The sequence below is a fragment of the Vidua macroura genome, chromosome 3 (assembly GCF_024509145.1).
Source record: "Vidua macroura isolate BioBank_ID:100142 chromosome 3, ASM2450914v1, whole genome shotgun sequence".
In the NCBI taxonomy this organism is placed as follows: domain Eukaryota; kingdom Metazoa; phylum Chordata; class Aves; order Passeriformes; family Viduidae; genus Vidua; species Vidua macroura.
In genome coordinates this window covers 90,159,310-90,176,847 of record NC_071573.1, presented here as the reverse complement: position 1 = coordinate 90,176,847, position 17,538 = coordinate 90,159,310, and the positions used below count along the sequence as shown (strand labels likewise).

Below are 17,538 nucleotides of genomic sequence, written 5' to 3'. Positions count from 1 at the left end.
AAGTGAAAGAAGAGAAACAAATTCAGATACTAGGTAAAAATTCTGGCAGTTGTTGGCAGCTATGGCTTTCTTTGCAGAAGTTGCTTGTTCTCTCAGGCAATGTAATTCCACTAAGGAATGCTTCCTCAAACCATCTTCAGAGCTCACTGATAATTCTTGGTGCTTAGTTAGCACCAATCTAGGAAGGCTCAGTTAGGTTCCAGCAACTTCAAGATAATCTGGTCTAGGGTATGCTCAAGAATTACCTCTTTAATAATACTGACTTTATAAAAGTTGTTCAAGCCCCATAACATTGGCACAGAAAAGTTCTTTAGAAAATGTGTCAAAGCAATGAGCTCTCATTAAAAAGAGAAATGCATTATGCCTGCAGGACAGAATAGGGCTTCATGCAAATTTACATTAGGAACTGTATGTCTCATCAACTGTCATATTTCCATACTAAAAGTAGGTTATCAGTATTAAAAGAACTGTGTGTAAATCTATCTGAGAAGCAAAGAATTATGAGATTTGATCTAAGTTTTGTTGAGCAGAAAGATTATAAACACTGTATAAAGTAAAAGAGATCTCAAAATTGAATTTAGTAATGATATTTAATATAAATTTAGTTCAGTTCATAGCATCTCTGTTGAATCTAAGTAAGAAATTTAAATAAAATGCACATTTGCTATAAAAACCTGTTAAGTAATATCACTATAAAAATATAAAATTTAATATCTAATTTGATTATAGTCTATAGTCTAAATAATAAATTTTAAAAATCAAAATTCAAAAAACCCTCTTCAGAACAGAATTATTTTTTAGAGTTATGCATCAACATTAAATACAGTCCTACCAACTTTTATTTGGATTTGCTGCTGAATATGAGAACTGAAAAGGTTTTTAAATTGAGGAAGAGAATATTAATAGCCCAAAAATTAGAATTATATTACATGCCTCTAAATATAAGCGCTTTTATAACGGTAAGTGCTATTTATCCCTAAAGGTAGATCACTTACAGGTTTTCGAGTTGGGGTGACTTGAACAGAATGGTAAAATTCTGGTTGGACTCGACTGCTTTTCTTGATTTTTCTTTTCCTTACAGAAGTTTCCTGCTCACTGAGGTGGTGAGCTTCCACTATGGGTTGTGTTTCCTCCAGGCGAGGTGTCACTCGTCTTCTGGCATGGCGAGGGCTTGATCTAAAGCCCTGTAAGAGAAAAAGGAATCATCGTGTTTGGCATCTCAAAATGGAGCTGTGTAACAACCACAAAATCACACTGGATCTTAACAACTCAAGGTACAGGCATGCTCACCTTAAATTAATGTCATGTCCATATATACTGCATGTAACAATAAAGAGATGTTGCCAAGCGCTGTTAATATCATATCTGATTTATGTTGCTCAATTATATGTATTATAGACACAGCCAATAGCAGTAACTCCTGTTGCTTTTCTTTATAAGCTCATATTTTTAGTTATTTATAACTAAAAAGTTTTCATTTAAAATTTATAATTAAAATTTTCCAGGTTAATTCTTGGCCTCATGAGAAATGGTTTTGGGGAGCATGGGCTGAAAACGTGGACTTTTTCCTGAGACTGAAAGTGAAGAAAAATTGATAGGTGGCAACAATTATATCGTCTCAGAAATACAGGTATATTTGGCCAAATTAATAAACTCAGGAAAAGCTGCCCTTCAGAAATGCTTTTTAGAGGCTTTCTGGGAAAACCTCTGAGCATCATCCAGAGCAGCTCATGGCCTTTACAGAATTTCATTCCTTTAATGGCAACATGTATAATGCTATCCTTTTATTGCTACCTGCAGAGCAATTACAATGAGCATTCTCTCATTTCACCGAGTCCCCTCATGAGCATGCACAAGTCTGACAAGGGCCATTTGTACTGAATACAATGTTGGTTGATATTAAACTTGGCCAGGTTGTAAATATTCATTCACTTAGTCATATCAGCTTTCAGAATAGGTGAGCCAAATCTGTCCTTAGTGACAGTCTGGAGTTTAAGGACTATATTTCTTTTCAAAACCGAGAATAGATGCAACAATTTCTAATTTTCTACTTTCTTTTTTCTTCTAGTAGAATACCTGCTGAAGTCCTTATACAACAAAGCCAGATTTTAGAATCCAACTTCTGCGAGGTTAGATTTCACATAAAACTGCAGAAATCTATGCTGTGAATCTAAATATCCTGAATTCCTGCCAGCAGAAAACTAGTGGGAGCAGTACATTTCCATATAAATCTGCTATTCTTTTGCTACCCCCTTCCATTAGCTTTTGGGTTTTGTGATTTGTTTTGCCTTTTTTGTTGTTGTTTTGATTAGGAAATCAGCACAGAAGAGTTGTGCTAAAATGCTGTTATGTTGGTAAATTGAAGCAATCAAAAGTATGGCTCTGTGAAAACTGGATTTCCTCCACTAATGTTCATGAGACTGTAGGGGAAAACAGTGTCTGCCCTGGACACTCAGATGGACAGACAAACAGCTATCTTCATTATTTAAATGCATTCCACATTAAGTAAATATACACTTAAATAGCCAAAAGATACAAACACACATTTACATACACATGCTAGTAATTGCTATAGATACACATTGCATGCAACAGATGATGTAAAAAGGTTGAAGTGGAAAGGTGAAGTAACTTCCAGGGAACAACCTTCCACACATGAACACTGGAGAGAAGGGATAGAAATAGAGCCCAAATCTACTTAGTCTGGGAGCTTCATTTATGCAGTGCATCAGGGCTGTGCAATACATATATGATGCAAAGGTACAGTCAATATTTCCTGAATCATTTTTTATGATCCCTCCTACTCTACTGAAGCAATGGAACCATTCAGAGTTTAGGTAAGGCAGACCCTGACAGTCTGTGTCTGAATGGAAGCAGGACCCTGCCCATATCAACCAAAGCAAGCAGTACAGGGGAAGCCACTCAGCCAGCTGATCTGTGCAGATCTAGGAGGATCTCCAAACGTTCAGAGATGGAAATCTGAGACTCTGCCACGCTATTGCAGCAGGAAAGCTTATTGCCCCATTTTCTTTCTGCACTGGGAAATAGCTAACATGTACTTACAATGTATCATTTCAACATGATACTAGGGACTGGAGGGATAAGAGGGAAAAATAAACTCGGGGAGCCTGCTACAGCAGGGCTTACTGCTCATGGAAATTTTCTTTTAGAAAAAAATGCCAGTGTGCATTGGGGATTATTCCACAGCAAGTGAAAATATTCCTTAAGAGATCAAAACACCCAGTAAATCTATTCCAAGTCCTGAAATCAGAATAGATTTTCTAAATGTTAAATGCATTATGGTTTATTTATGTGAGGGCCACTGGCCAAAGCCTTGCACTGCTCCCTCACCACACTCCCGTCCCATTAGCTGGATAAAACTCTTTGGGAAAGTATGTTTATGTAACAGAAGAATTTGATAGAAGCTAAGCAGCTCTAAAAGTGCTTAGAAACACATGCCAAATAGGGATTTAAAGATGTGGGTCTGTCTCACCAAGTGGCTTCACCTCAAAATGTGTCTAGGTTTAGTGATTATTGTTTCAATATGGAAAAAGTCACCTGTGATTTCCAGAAAAATCTGTTTATAGACAACATTTCGCCTTGATATTTTCTATATTTTTTCACTTTTGCTGTTTATTACTAGCAAGAAAATGGGATCTGTATCTCTTTAAGAGCTCATCTGCTTCTGTTTGCTGAGGCTCATTCTTCTCTTGAAGTCATAATCTGCCTGCAGTATCACAAATAGTTGCTGTGAGGAGGATTATAATGTGATAAAGGCAGAGGATCATGATTTCAGGTGGAAAATAAATTCTGTATCTACAAAGATAATGTTACAAGGGCAGAGTCCTCAGACCAAATCCTAAAATGCTTACTCATTCCTGCAATGGAACTTTGCCAGAGCAAAGATGCAAATCCAGAAAATTTCAAAATTTGGTAATGAAAAATGAAGACAGGAGTTAAAAGTGATGCAACATATGGAAGCTGCTACTCCTATGCTGAGTGCAAAATTAGAGTGCCTGGTGATTCCTTCTAAACAGTAAAATGAACAGAAGCTTTTTGTGTCATCTGCGTTATCCCTCAGTTTAGTCTAGAATTAAAAACATCATATTAATACAGCAATCAAAATAAAAACCATGGAAATCACACAAATATTTGTTTGGTAAAGACAGCATTATTTTATATGTCAAGTCAGTTGACTTGAGCAGAAAAATGTTACAAAATGCTCAGGGAAGCACAGTACACCACCTGAGACCAAATCACAGAGGAAAAGCTGGAGATTTTAAAATCACAGGGATATGAGAACGAGGTTGCTCTAACACCGTTAAGCAATTTGTAGTTTCCAGTATCATGTGAATGCTGTGTCACTGGGCAATGAAAACCTTGTCTTGTTCTTTGTGCTGGGAGGGAGTTGCTCATTCCCAGAACCTACTGCTTGACTCATTTTTGTGCCTGTAAAATTCTGAAACGAGGCAACCAAACAAAACTTCAAACGTGTATTTTTAGAAAACCTGTCTTCCAAATACCAAAATAGCTGCACAAAGATTTACACTAAAGTAATCTTCCTTAAAGAAACAACTCGTATGACCACCAGAACCAATTTTAGACTTATCAGAGGAAGACATGAGGCCAATTGAACCTGGAATTATCTTCTCTGCAAAAGCGTTCATGTGCATCCTTCCAGTTAGAGTCTGTTGGAATCCAGGAAGAATGAACTTCCTAATCAAAGTCTACAGCAAACAGAAACGGAGAGGTGTCTCTGGAGGCTGTTGCAGAGCCAAAGGCTAGTTCACCTGGTCACAAGCGAGCTTTTCTGTATGAGGAAGCAGGCTGGGAGATCAGTCTTTTTTAGCAGAAATTCTTTTAAATCTTCTGAGTGTTGGGGGTTTTTGTTTTGTGGGGCTTTTTTGTTGGTTGGTTGGGGGTTTTGGTTGTTTGTCATTGTTGTTGGTTGGTTGTTTTTTTCTCTGGAATGGGGTGTGATAATATTGAAAGAACTTATTCCATCTATCTTTATACACAAATTAATGATGAATGTTGCCAGCCTGGGCATGGCATGCCAGAGCACACTATGTAAAATTACTTTCACAATAAGGTGTTCTGTAAAAAATATCTTATCCAGCCAAGTTTTAACTTCACACTTCTGATTCAGTGCCTAATTTCTTTTCTATAGAAACATGTGTGGGTTTTCTCTGGTCAAAGTTCAGCAGACATCCTCTCCCCAGGTTACCCTTTGAGCCACCAAAGCCAGCAGGTGAGATGAACCACTCCCTCACAGCACCTATTTCTCTCCACTGGCCATACCCAGAGCCCAGACTGACCACTTCACTCACACACATCCATACTGTGAGTATCCAAATTAAATAGGATGAATCAGACCCATGGTGACTAGATTTTGGTCTTCCTCCAATCTGGTATTCATCATTCCATATTTTATCATCGGACTTCCTTTCATTTTTCTCCTTCTACATTAAATTATTCTGGTCTCTTCCATCACTTTCTTTTTCCTGTGAGAGTTTCACATTTCCTCATTCATGGATATCACTCTTGATGGATCCCCATAATTCAGTACAGTACTCTTATAAATTTATATTGCTGATATATATAACAGTAGCACATGTTTTTCTGTTCTGTTTAAACATTTCCCTTCCCATCTCCTTTCCAATGAGTCTACACATCTGAAAGTAGTCCTCACTGAACTGTTAAAAGTCATTCAAAAGACCGTTTCTGAAGATCATAAACCTAAAAATTAAGAATGCAGCTAAAGACTTTTCTCTGTAATATACACAACCTTGCATTGGCTAACAGCATAATTTGCCCCATTTCTTCAATATGGTCTGGGATTTGATTACCAAATGTGTTATACTCTGCTATCCTTGTTGTGGTTTTGCTTATTCTCATTCCTAATCCATTCCTCATAAAAACTGGAATTTGAAATTTCCTTAAAAACTTGTCTAGCTTTTGCTTTTATTTAAATTTACAGATAAGAACATATTGAATAATGTATTGAACCTTTTTCTTTCACTGTCTTAGTTTTTCTGTATTTATTTTTAATTCTTTGTCTGATACTTTATTAGCATCAGATGAATACATCAGTGCTACCCCATGTGTGCATTATTGCTTTAGTGATATAAATCTCTGACTCCTCCATTCTTTCAATGTGCAATTGTATTAATTCACCACATCCTTCCCCTCTCCATTCTAGTTTCTACTAGCCCTACTGCCTTCATCATATGTTATCTCTATTTTTATGCATGATAAGAAGCCATATTCAGTTTTCATTTTTTCCAGTGTATAAGTATTTTACGTAGAATATATTGGTTGCTGGAATTCTGATCTTGGAACCCAACCTTTCCAGCCAGTATGGGTGTTTGGAGTCAGTAAGCATTAACATCAATGGAGGTAAAAGTGCATTATCTGACATCCAGCTGAAGTCAACAAAAATCTTTGCATTAACTTCAGTGGGCACTGGACTGCAGCCCAGCTTACCTTCTGGCAGAATTTCAGTAAATCACAGAGAAAGTGCTAGCTAGCATTAGGCCACGATTCAGTGACAGCAGAACTCAAGTGTGTTTTCAAAGGCCTTTACTCAAAGATATTTGAGTAATTCTTGTAGATGAAGGTGCACTAATAAATATCAAAGCCAAAAGAAGCTTAGATAGGATATCCAGATTTGTGTTCTCGCTTTTAAGGTTTCTGACAGTGGTTGTATGTGTATGAGAATTGTTATCTGTTACCATTGTCAACTAATGGCCTCAAGAAATAGCCTTCAAATTGCCAGTTACCACCTGTTTAAATCTTGGAAACTTTCATGTCTATACAACCCACAGCATCTTAGGGCCTGCAGACATTACTATGTGTAGCATCAAACCCTTCTCAAGATGCTGGCATTCTCAACTGTTCTGCAGACAGGCTGAAATATAATTAAAACCTATAGTTGGAGTACCTACTTCAATTTTTATTGTATGAAATTCTCCTGCACACAGAAAAATTTGAGATTCTTTCTGCTACATAGAAAAACATTTATATATATATATGCACATATCTATACATCCAAATTGTTAAAACAATTGTTCTAAATTAAATTGTGGCCAAGATTGCATTATTTCCCTCCTTCCTCTTCCATAGAGATTTCCATCACAAATATAATCAGTTTACAAAGAACCAAAGAAAACCCCACAACATTTATTTAACTGCCAGTTCTGTAAGTTCCACCCAAAATCCAAGACTCAAGCTAAGTTCTCCAAGATATTTATAGTAAAGATTGCTAAGTAATGTAACATGTAAATTTTCTATCACAGGATGATTACCTACACTCACTGAGTGTATTACTTCACTAACACCCAAGGGGGATGCAACTGTATTTGCTCTACTTCGATTCTATCAGAACTAAAGAAATAGACTGCAACCTTTTTTTTTGTGTAGTTTTGTTGATCATTTTTTTTTAATCTTACAAAGGGTTACTCCTATAAAGATCTGAATCAAGATTTAAAACATAAAATATAAGATTTTACATTCAATTTCTCACTCCACTCCCTCATTAGCAAGCTTTCACTGATGCTGCTTTGCATGCCTTATGTTTATTTTAGGAGATATTATTCTTATCTTATAAAATCTAAACTCTAAGCAGTGCTGGAACCATTTCTCAGATATTGAAGACTGTGATTTGGCACATGCAATATTCCAAGATAAGTCCACACGTTCAAAGGCATTTAAAGCAATTACTTTTTACATAACCTGAACAAGATTACTTTCCCAACTGATTTCATGAAATAGAACATCAATAATCTGCTTTCCAGTTCCTAATCAGGCCCCCCAGTGTAAATACATAGGAGCCCTTGTATTTAGGTATTTAAGAGCCCCTAGGTTTAGGTGTGAATTTAGAATACAATGTCTAATAACCCATGCTAATTTACACTGCTGTTTAACATGACACATTTGGTTTTTCCTGTCATAAGGTCAGGATTCCTATCAAAGCAGAGGTAAGTTGTAACATTAGGAAAATCAGATGATCTGCAAGCAAACAGCCAAATGGCACACCCAGTCATGTCTCCAGATACCCTTTAACTACTCTTTCCTGTCTAAAGCTATAAGCCACAGAGCCTGTTCTCCAGGCAGCCCTATCATTCTCTGACAATAAGGCTTACAGCTCTCCACTGCATCTTTGCGATGGCTCGTCCCAGTTCCTTCCCTGTTACCTCAGGGCACTGCAAGCCTCCCTAGGAAGGGAACAATTATTTAAGAACAAAAAAATCAGTGTACTTCTTTATCAGTGGGGACTGCAAGGGAAGGTTTAATTTAAAATATACTAGCACATTCCCCTAGCATGTCCCCTTTCCAGTCCTGCTTCCTCTGTTTTCCATCTCTTCATGTCTCCTCATCTCGGGCAGTGTCCAGTATATACCAAGGACCTGCCAGAAGAAATTAGCTTTAAATATTAAAAATATTCTAAGAAGCTGAATAAGAAATAACAGAAATTGCTAAACCATAGCAGTGCTGCCAAACACTAATACAAAGAAATTAGTCTCTTTTGTCCAGTGTGTTGTTTGAAACACAAACTGGTAAGAGAATATATCCCACCACAGCATGTGAAGATGTGCCTGTGCTTTTAAAATTATAAAATAGATGCATAACTGATGAGAGACTTAGCAGAAATATATTATAAAAAGAAAACTAGGCTAGAATTCAGGTATCTATTAAGATAATTAGATTCAGATACCAACAACATACCTGAACAACCCTTTGCTCCCTGTTATCACCAATAAAAAATTTAGTCGACACATTCAGTGAGGCTTGAAGAACGATTCAGCACATCCTGAAGCAGACATCAACACTAGGTCAGTGAGCAGTTCTATAGACTATAATCTGTAAATGCCTACAGTGAGCTTGTTGGGCTGCATAAGGGGATGCTGTTTATACAAACTCACTTTTCAACTCCTACCTTCACATGAAGGAAGGTAGTGGAGGCAGATCAGAAGAGAACTTGGTTGTATCATTTTGTTCTTTCTAGAACAAGGAAGAAGGATAAATACAATACCTCAGCCTGACACAATTATGTATTTCAGTATAATTTGTGCTATCAATGTATATAATCATCAATTAAGCCTGTAGGATCTGTGTTTCACTTCCAGTCTGCTCTACTGTCTCCCCACCATCCTGAAGCAGAGTGCCATATTTAAACAGCTGAGTGGACAGGGGAGATAAGGACATTGGCACAACTTGCAAGAAAGGTGTCTTTGCCCAAACATCAAGTGCAGTTAGTTTCTGTAGCTGATATGGTGTTTTCACACTTCAGCCACAGCTCATGTTTCATTCCCACTGATGAGTCAGGAACAGCAAAGCTCTGGCTCTCCTTGATGCAAGGCAGTAGGGCACAAGGGAGCCCAGCAGGGGCTCAGACACTTTGGGTACAAGTTTCCAGATAACAAGTACCCAGGCTCGCTGCTGAACCAGAAGCACAAAGAACAAGCTCAAAACCAAGGCAGCTTTGCTAACACTAAGCCAAGATCAGCTGTCTGCACTGTGAGCCTGACATGCTAAAGCATCTCTGCCACACAGTGCTGAGTCCTTGCCCCAGGAGGCTGGAGGAGCCCACGTGCCCACTCTCTAGAGCCTGAGACCCTCCAGGCTGCAGAGCACGTGGAGCAGGATGAGCGGCTGCAGCTCTGGCTGGTGTCCTCTCATGTCTGTCATGGCCAGGCCCCAAAAAGCCAGCTCAGCTGAATCAGATCCTACATGAAAACATCAAGGTCACTTCACCCTGTGCTCTGCACATTCTTCCATAGTATATCAAAGGTGTCTCTACTTAAAACAGTCTGGCAATGGAAGAGAGTGTGAGTGAGGTTTCCATGCCCAAGGAAAACACACGTAACAGCCCTGGAGCAGCCACAACCCCAAGGGTCATACTACCCTGTTCATGTAGTGCTTTCTTACATTCAATACCCTCAGTCTAAAGAGCTAAGCTGTTTCTGAAGGAAGATCCACAACCTGATCTGTCACCCAATCTAACTACAGTAACTGAGAAATCAATGCAGATGATTAAGCCTTTCTGAGCAGTGTGTCATCTATGGAGCCCTGCATGATCCTTTCTGTCTGCGTAAGAACAGTTTCTACAATGTGGTAATACATGTGCTCACTGCAAGTATGACCTCAGCTGTTTTAATTCACGGTTTCAGTCTGAGGTTTGTTAAGGGCAAAAGACAGCAGATAGAAGTTCCCGTTCTGTACATGTGTACAATGTGTCTGTTAACAGGCAGATGGCCACAAGCTGTGCTCCCCCTGTGTCCCCTTGAAATCAGGGTTCTGCCTGTGTGTACAGGGAGTGTGCACTTAAATGGCACACAGCACAACTGAACTGCAACTCATTCCAGAGACAGCAGTAGATACTGAGAAACATGGATATCTAAATACTTACATGATAGCCATGAGGTTGTTGGCATAAGTGAATATTAATGGGAAACTAAAGAGTAAGAAGAACTTTTAGGAGGTAGTGTATCTTTATGCAGTGGTTTTCCCGGTCCTGCTAGAGAACTATGAGGATGTGTTCACTTATAAAGCAGGTCCCAGGACCATGCCTGACCACTGATGTGGACCATAACACAATGTCAGTACTTTTTTAGGTGATTGGTGGAGCTCAGAGGCGATTCCCCTCAGCATTTCAAAGCTCTGCGGACCACCAGAATCCAGAGCAGAGATGCAGACAACCAGAAGGCTATATAAATACATCAGGCATTTGTACACTACATTGTAGTACCGAGTAAAAGTACCCAAGTTAACTTCTCTGGAGTTTAGCTCAGCACTCGAGCAGTCTGGCTGCAGCAAGCAGACAAATGCCATATATTTGGTGGTACAACTGCCAAACAGGCTGTTCCTCAGCACAGACCAATGCTTATGGGCTGTCTAAAGGCCCAGCACTGCTGTGACTAAAACTGACAAAGAGTGATGGACAGATGACATACAGTAAACCAAATCTCAGTGATACCTACTTTGCCATGTGACAGCTCAGTGTGGCATTCCACATTATTTGATATATTATGAAAAATGGACAGAACGGTTTGTCCTTATACAGTGTAACCTGTATTTATAGCTCTCCATTTATTCCTATATGTAAGTGCTCTCATACAGCTAAGAAAACAATTTATTTTTTCTCTGATTTATTTTCCTTTGAACCTGTTCCTTAACTCTTAGACAGCTAATGGAAAAACAGTTTAAACATCCTGAGGGAAATCATGTCAAACACAAAGGTAAAATATTTTCAGGCTGATTCAACTCTGTAAAGATAATGAAACATCCTTTCAATAGGTGAATGAATGTATTTTTCTGGCTAGTCCTGAACATTTGTGGTGCTCATTGCATGCACTCTCTCCAATCAAACAGAAGACTCAAATTCAGCTTGGAGGGTCTGCTGATTTCTTCTTTCACTGGAGCTGTACATATCTGAAGCAGTTTATAAATAACTGTAATGCTCAGTATGAATTGTGGTGCAACTCTTCAAAGACTATTTGTTATTGTTTTGTAAGATAACTAGAATCTGTATTTTTAGACAACTGTCTCACAATCAGCCTCAGAAGGGGCATGATTATGGCAAAGGTACACTTAGGGATAAGTTTATGAACAATTTTCTGGGCATCTGTGTTGACAAAGTAATATATAGTTTTCCCAATATACATTGTTGTACTATAGCTTTGCACCCATTGTACCATAATGAATGATTTAGAAAATCCATTTGCTTTTAAAAAATAAAATCAGTCTTGGATGAACTATATCACTACCAGTGTAGTCACAACAATACAGAATCACAGAATCACAAGGTTGGAAGAGACTTCAAGATCATTGAGTCCAACCCATGCCCCAACACCTCAACTAAACCATGGCACCGAGTGCCACATCCAGTCTTTTTTTAAACACATCCAGGGATGATAACTCCACCACCTCCCCAGGCAGACCATTCCAGTACTTTATCACTCTTTCTATGAAAAACTTTCTCCTAATATCCAATCTATATTTCCCTTGGCATAGCTGAAGACTGTGTCCTCTGGTTCTGTCAGTTGCTGCCTGGAGAAAGAGACCAATCCCCACCTGACTACAGCCACCTTTCAGGGAGTTGTAGAGAGTGGTAAGGTCACCTCTGAGTCTCCTTTTCTCCAGGCTAAACAACCCCAGCTCCCACAGCCGCTCCTCACAGGGTTTGTGTTCCAAGCCCCTCACCAGCCTTGTTCCCTCCTCTGGACACACTCAAGCAATGTCCTTCCCAAACTGAGGGGCCAGAACTGGACACAGCACTCAAGGTGTGGCCTCACCAGTGCTGAGTACAGGGGAAGAATAACCTCCCTGCTCCTGCTGGCCGCACCATTCCTGATACAGGCCAGGATGCCCTTGGCCTTCTTGGCCACCAGGGCACGCTGCTGGCTCATGTTCAGTCGGCTGTCGAGCCATACCCCCAGGTCCCTTTCTGCCTGGGCACTGTCCAGCCTCACTATCCCCAGCCTGTAGCATTGTGGGTTATTGTGGCCAAAATATGCAGAACTCAGCACTTGGACTTATTAAACTTCATCTTATTAGACTCTGCCCATCCATCCAACCATTCCAGGTCTCTCTGCAGAGCCATCCTACCTTCCAACAGATCGACACACGTTCCCAGCTTAGTGTCGTCTGCAAATTTACTAATGAAAGACTCAATCCCCCCATCCATGTCATCAATAAGAGTATTGAAATAGACTGGGCATATACAACCTTGTAGCAACTGTTCAGTGTACTAAAATCAAAATGTGGGGTCTGCAAAACTCAAACCACCAAATGTTATTCCTTTGCTACAAACATGGTTAACACATACTGCCAGCCCTCACAGAGAGTCTTTTCACAAAGTGTCAACTCCTATTTATCTTACCGGTGTGTTTAGTCCCACCTGGGTTATGTGAAATCAGAATTTACAGTGGACTGTAAAACTTGTACAGATTTGTTTCCTACTAGTTTTTAACCTCTAGGTCTCAGTGGAAGCATTTACAGGAAACTTGCCCAAAAATTGTGAGTCAAAATTAAACAAACACAAAGTGATACCATGTTGCTTGTGACTACCCACTGACACTGATACCTTCACTTCCTGTGGTCATAGTATGCCTAACATAAAAGGTAAGATAAAGGAAAACTGTGAAGCTCAGAGAAAATTTCAGGCAAAAGATTTATAAATCCGATAATTTTTCCTTAATAATATGAAAACTGCTTCTTTAGCAATTAGCACAATTATCCCTTCACAATCTCATAAAACCCAACCATTTATAGATCCTGAATAAGAGCCTTCCTTTTCAACAGTTCTTACCACCAAATCAAAAGGCATTAAGAATGATACCATTCAGATTAATTCCTTCTGGCCTAAGGGCTAGAAGCTTACTTCCCTTTTAATTGAAAGGTAAAAATCTCACATAATCCAGTGACTCCAGAGGCTTCAACTATAAGGAAAACTAATTCAGAAATAAATTTAAATCACAAGTTGCAACACCAACAAATTAAGCAATGCTTTTAAATTGAAAGGTACAGGAGACTTTTTAAGGCATAAACATAAAATGATAAACATTGAAAGGTATCAAGCCCAAGCCCACAAAGAACTCATAGAAAATTCCTCTGCTTCATGAAAAAACAACTCTACAAAGAGCACAAGAAGAATAAAATTAGTGAATCATTTATAGACTTTACATTTTTTCAATAATAATAATAATAATAATAATAATAATTTTTAAAAGGCCCAACAATGGATCATAGTCCCTACTTTGGTAAAACTCTCACTGAGTTATATTGTTATTTTGGTGTGGTTTTGGTTCAGACATTTCATTCTACAACTGATTCTCAAAATAAAGACAGACTAATGCAAACAACTACATCAAAGTCTGATGTGTCATGTAGCAATGAATATTTCTGTTGGAAATTTACTTGTTTTCTTTTTAAAGCAGTGGCATATCTAGGTCTTCCTGAGATTAGGAATATTAACTACTCTGGGTGTGATTCCTTTGTGACTTCATGGAATTTCTGTAGTACCTGGGGAGTGGAAGAATCTGAAGAGCAGTTACAGTCAAAATGAACCTGAGGACTGTAAATAAAAAAATATATTAAAAATTAGGCCCGACAAACTTCAGATGGTAGCAAGTGTTGGTGGGGAGGTGGAGACAATTATTGTATTATCTCAAGAAACTCTCACATCTTCCTGGTTAGTATTTTCTGTTATTAAGCACCTCTAACAAAGACAGACTTTCACCTACTTTATATTCATAATGATTCATGCAAATTTACCTCCTTTTGAGGCAGGGGGTCAAGTGTTTAAGTTCATTCTCTAATAAGTAATATCTGCATAGACTTTTGATGTATAATAATGAGGCATGTTTTGCAGAGACATTAAAAATCAAGGCCCACAGAAATGAACTATTTGTGGATTCAATTCACCAGTGACATATAAAATTCAAAACAGAAGGACTGAAAAGATCATAAATACATCTTCAAATTTTGTATCTACCCTGACATAGTATGCAGTCTTATTTTTTATTGTGTGGTTCAGTATTAAAAGGATTCAATAGTTCTCACTGTATATAGACAATGCAGGCATGCACCATGAGAGCTGTGGCTGTGGCAAAGAACCTCAACATAAATTTGCACACATCTATTTTTCCAAATATAAGGCTTTCCTGGCAGGCAGTCAATCATGCAGGAATTGCCAGTGCTCTGTAGATAGGGCAATTATAATTCTCTATGCACTGCTGCTAGACCACCTGCACGTTCACATGTGATGGAAGTCAGATTTGAACCCAGCTCTCAGGAGATGAATGCCAACCCACTGCTATTTACTATCTGCCTGTTTTTCATTATCTTTTATTCTAATTAAGAAACACTATTTATAACTACACCTGACAAACAACTAAGCATGGTGGAAGCTAGCAGATTACATTGTGCTATAAAACTTGGAGCTGAGATATTACATTAATTTTGGGGGTGGGGGGGATTATGCAAAGCCCATATTTTCACGTATCATGCTTTGCTTTCAGCAACATCGTATTGCAGTTGGAAGTGCATAATGTTTTGTGATGATATGAATAGAGAATGTCAAATTCTGCTTCAGATAATGTTTCCAATATTTTTATTGGAAGTATGCCTGTAGTTTTTTCATTAATTAATTTTATTAAATTCATTAAAATAACATTTTACTTGAAAAAATATTGGAAAATGAAAGTTTGATGATGTCAAATGAGTCATCATTTCTCTATCAAAAGTCTCATCAGAAAATGAAAGGAAAAACAGTTCTAGCATTTATTTAAAAGAGCAGCTTAGACCACTAGCTGCATTATTACTCCATCTAAACAAAATACAGAAAATTATGAAAGAATATAACAGTTACTCTAGCATGTTTCACTTAATGGAAGCTTCTAGGAAATGTTTTAAATTCATCTGCTTCTGACTGGATGATAAACAAATAATCACATGCTGAAGCAATAAAAATAAATTACTCTGGCAACTTCCCTCTGAAGTGTCACCATGCAGGATGGCACGTATTTCAAAACATTAAACTTCATCTCCATCTAGGCTCAGGATTGAGTGAATTTTACATGGAAACAAAGCATTTCATATTGGATAAACTAAATAGTGAAAAATACTTTTATTTCCAGAGGTACACATTTGTTTGTTCACTTTACTGGAGCACTGGTGAACAACAAACTCAGGTTTTTCATGGTTTAAAGATAGGACAGCCCCTATGGCATCTTCTTTTTGTGATGGTGTGTACAAATTTCAAAGTAGTTGAGAATTTAAAACTAATTGCCAACATGAACCATGCTGCATATATGTATCCCATGCACACTTTTGAAAACATTAGTCATAATTGGATAGTTTTCACACTCACAGCAGGGTAAGGGAAAATGCAAATAATTTAAAACAAAATATCATTTGAGTGCAAAACTGTCTCTCAAGGCTTTCAGAATAATAGGCAATGGCATGAAGATATGCCTTAAATCAATAGCAGGAAACCAGGCAAGAGAAATATCTAGACAGGAGCTCTACAGGGCAGCATGGAAACAAAGTGGGTACTAAAACAAATATTATTTTTCACATTTTCCTAGCAATTATGCTCCTCATTCAGAATCCCTAGGAAGTGACTGGGGTTTGTGTTATACTTTCAGCACTGGCATGTACGAGTTTTGATTCCCCTGACCTCTGAATACAAAGTCACACACTGAGGTCCCTGCCAAGCAGGCTTGTAGTCTGGATCCTTCTGGGATCTCCCGCGGCAGCATCCAAGGCAACTTCCCTGACAAGGAGCAGGGCACAGGTGAGGGCTGTGGGCAAAGCAAGCAAGCAGAGGCTCTGCAGTCACAAAAGTGACCAGCTCTGCACATATTTACAGCGAGGTCAATGACTGGGCTCAGGGATGCCTTTGGACACAGAGAGCTCTGGCACGTACAGTAAGCACAGCTTTTCTCCAAGTAACCAATTCCTTTGGGAATGACACAAATCGGCAGGCCGGTTAGGGTAACACAGATGAAGAGCTCATTTTGTGTTGGGAAGGGAAAAAAACAAACCAAGAAATGAAAGAGGACATTATGTTTTCCATGCAAAATGAAAAGTTTGCTATGTGATTTCATTAACAAAAGACCACGACAATATGTACTCGGGTAAAGAGAACAACTTCTGACCTTGAAATTGCGTGCTAAATAAATTACCTCAGAGCGAAAGTGATGAGTTCTCATGACAGCATCTGGAAGGGAAGCAGAAAGACACACAGGCTCCACCAGCTGCACCTCGCATTTCGCCCCGGCTAAAGGGTTTACCCCGCCACTCGCCCTTCGGCGCACACTCCGGGATGGTTCTGGCCCTTCAGGCGCAGCCGGCAGCTCCGCCCGGCATTTATATTTAATTCACCGGGAAGAAGTTCGGCATAAAGTTCTGCTGCGCTTTGACAGACCGGGGAGAGCTGGGGGGCTTCCCAGCCTCTCACCCCTCACCCTCTAGCCGAGGTTTCGCTGAGGGATGGGTGGAGACAAGGCTGCCGCAGTCCTGGGCTCGGCTTGAATTTTCTTTAAAGCCTTTGCCCGGCTAAACCGTGCCACGGCGGCCCTCCGCCGGCAGAAAGCTGGGGATGGGCCGGGGGCACCCCCCGCCGCCTTCAGGGACCGGCAGCATCTCTTACCTCGGCTCCTCGAGCGACCTGAAAAGACGGATTTGATGGGATGCCTCCCTTTCTGGAGCCTGCGGTGCCAGCAGCAGAAGAATAAAATCGTGGCAATGGTCCCCAGCAGCAGCAGGAGCAAGAAGAGGGCGCACTGGATGCTGTAGGGTCTCAGCAGGACCAGGAAAGCCGCGGCAATCATGGCTCAAGCGCCCGGCTGCCCCTGTGCGTGCGCGGGTCTGCGGCGAGCGGCGGGGGGCCGGGCAGCGCCGGGCAGCCTCTCCCCCCGGCAGCGGGGCGGGCATCGCCGCCGGCACCGCGCTGCTGGAGCCGGCAGCCGGGCGGGAGGCGGCGGCGCGGGGGAGGAGGAGGAGGAGGAGGAGAAGGAGGAGGAGCGGGAT

At 39.8% G+C, this 17,538-nt stretch overlaps 1 protein-coding gene across 2 annotated transcripts in view; it reads right to left on the bottom strand.

Moving 5' to 3' along the window:
* The window catches only part of DST (dystonin), a 288,925-nt gene extending 271,546 nt beyond the window's left edge, over positions 1-17,379 (bottom strand). The window contains exons 1-3 of one of the 2 annotated variants that reach the window (XM_053974362.1): positions 17,159-17,379; positions 16,692-16,726; positions 996-1,184 (exon numbers count right to left, since the gene is read on the bottom strand). In XM_053974362.1, coding sequence (XP_053830337.1) covers positions 996-1,184; positions 16,692-16,726; positions 17,159-17,339 — 405 coding nt within the window. In that variant the 5' untranslated portion in view covers positions 17,340-17,379. The remainder of the gene's footprint in view (positions 1-995; positions 1,185-16,691; positions 16,727-17,158) is intronic. The other variant, XM_053974363.1, reaches the window with a different exon arrangement.
* Between the last annotated feature and the right edge of the window lie 159 nt (positions 17,380-17,538).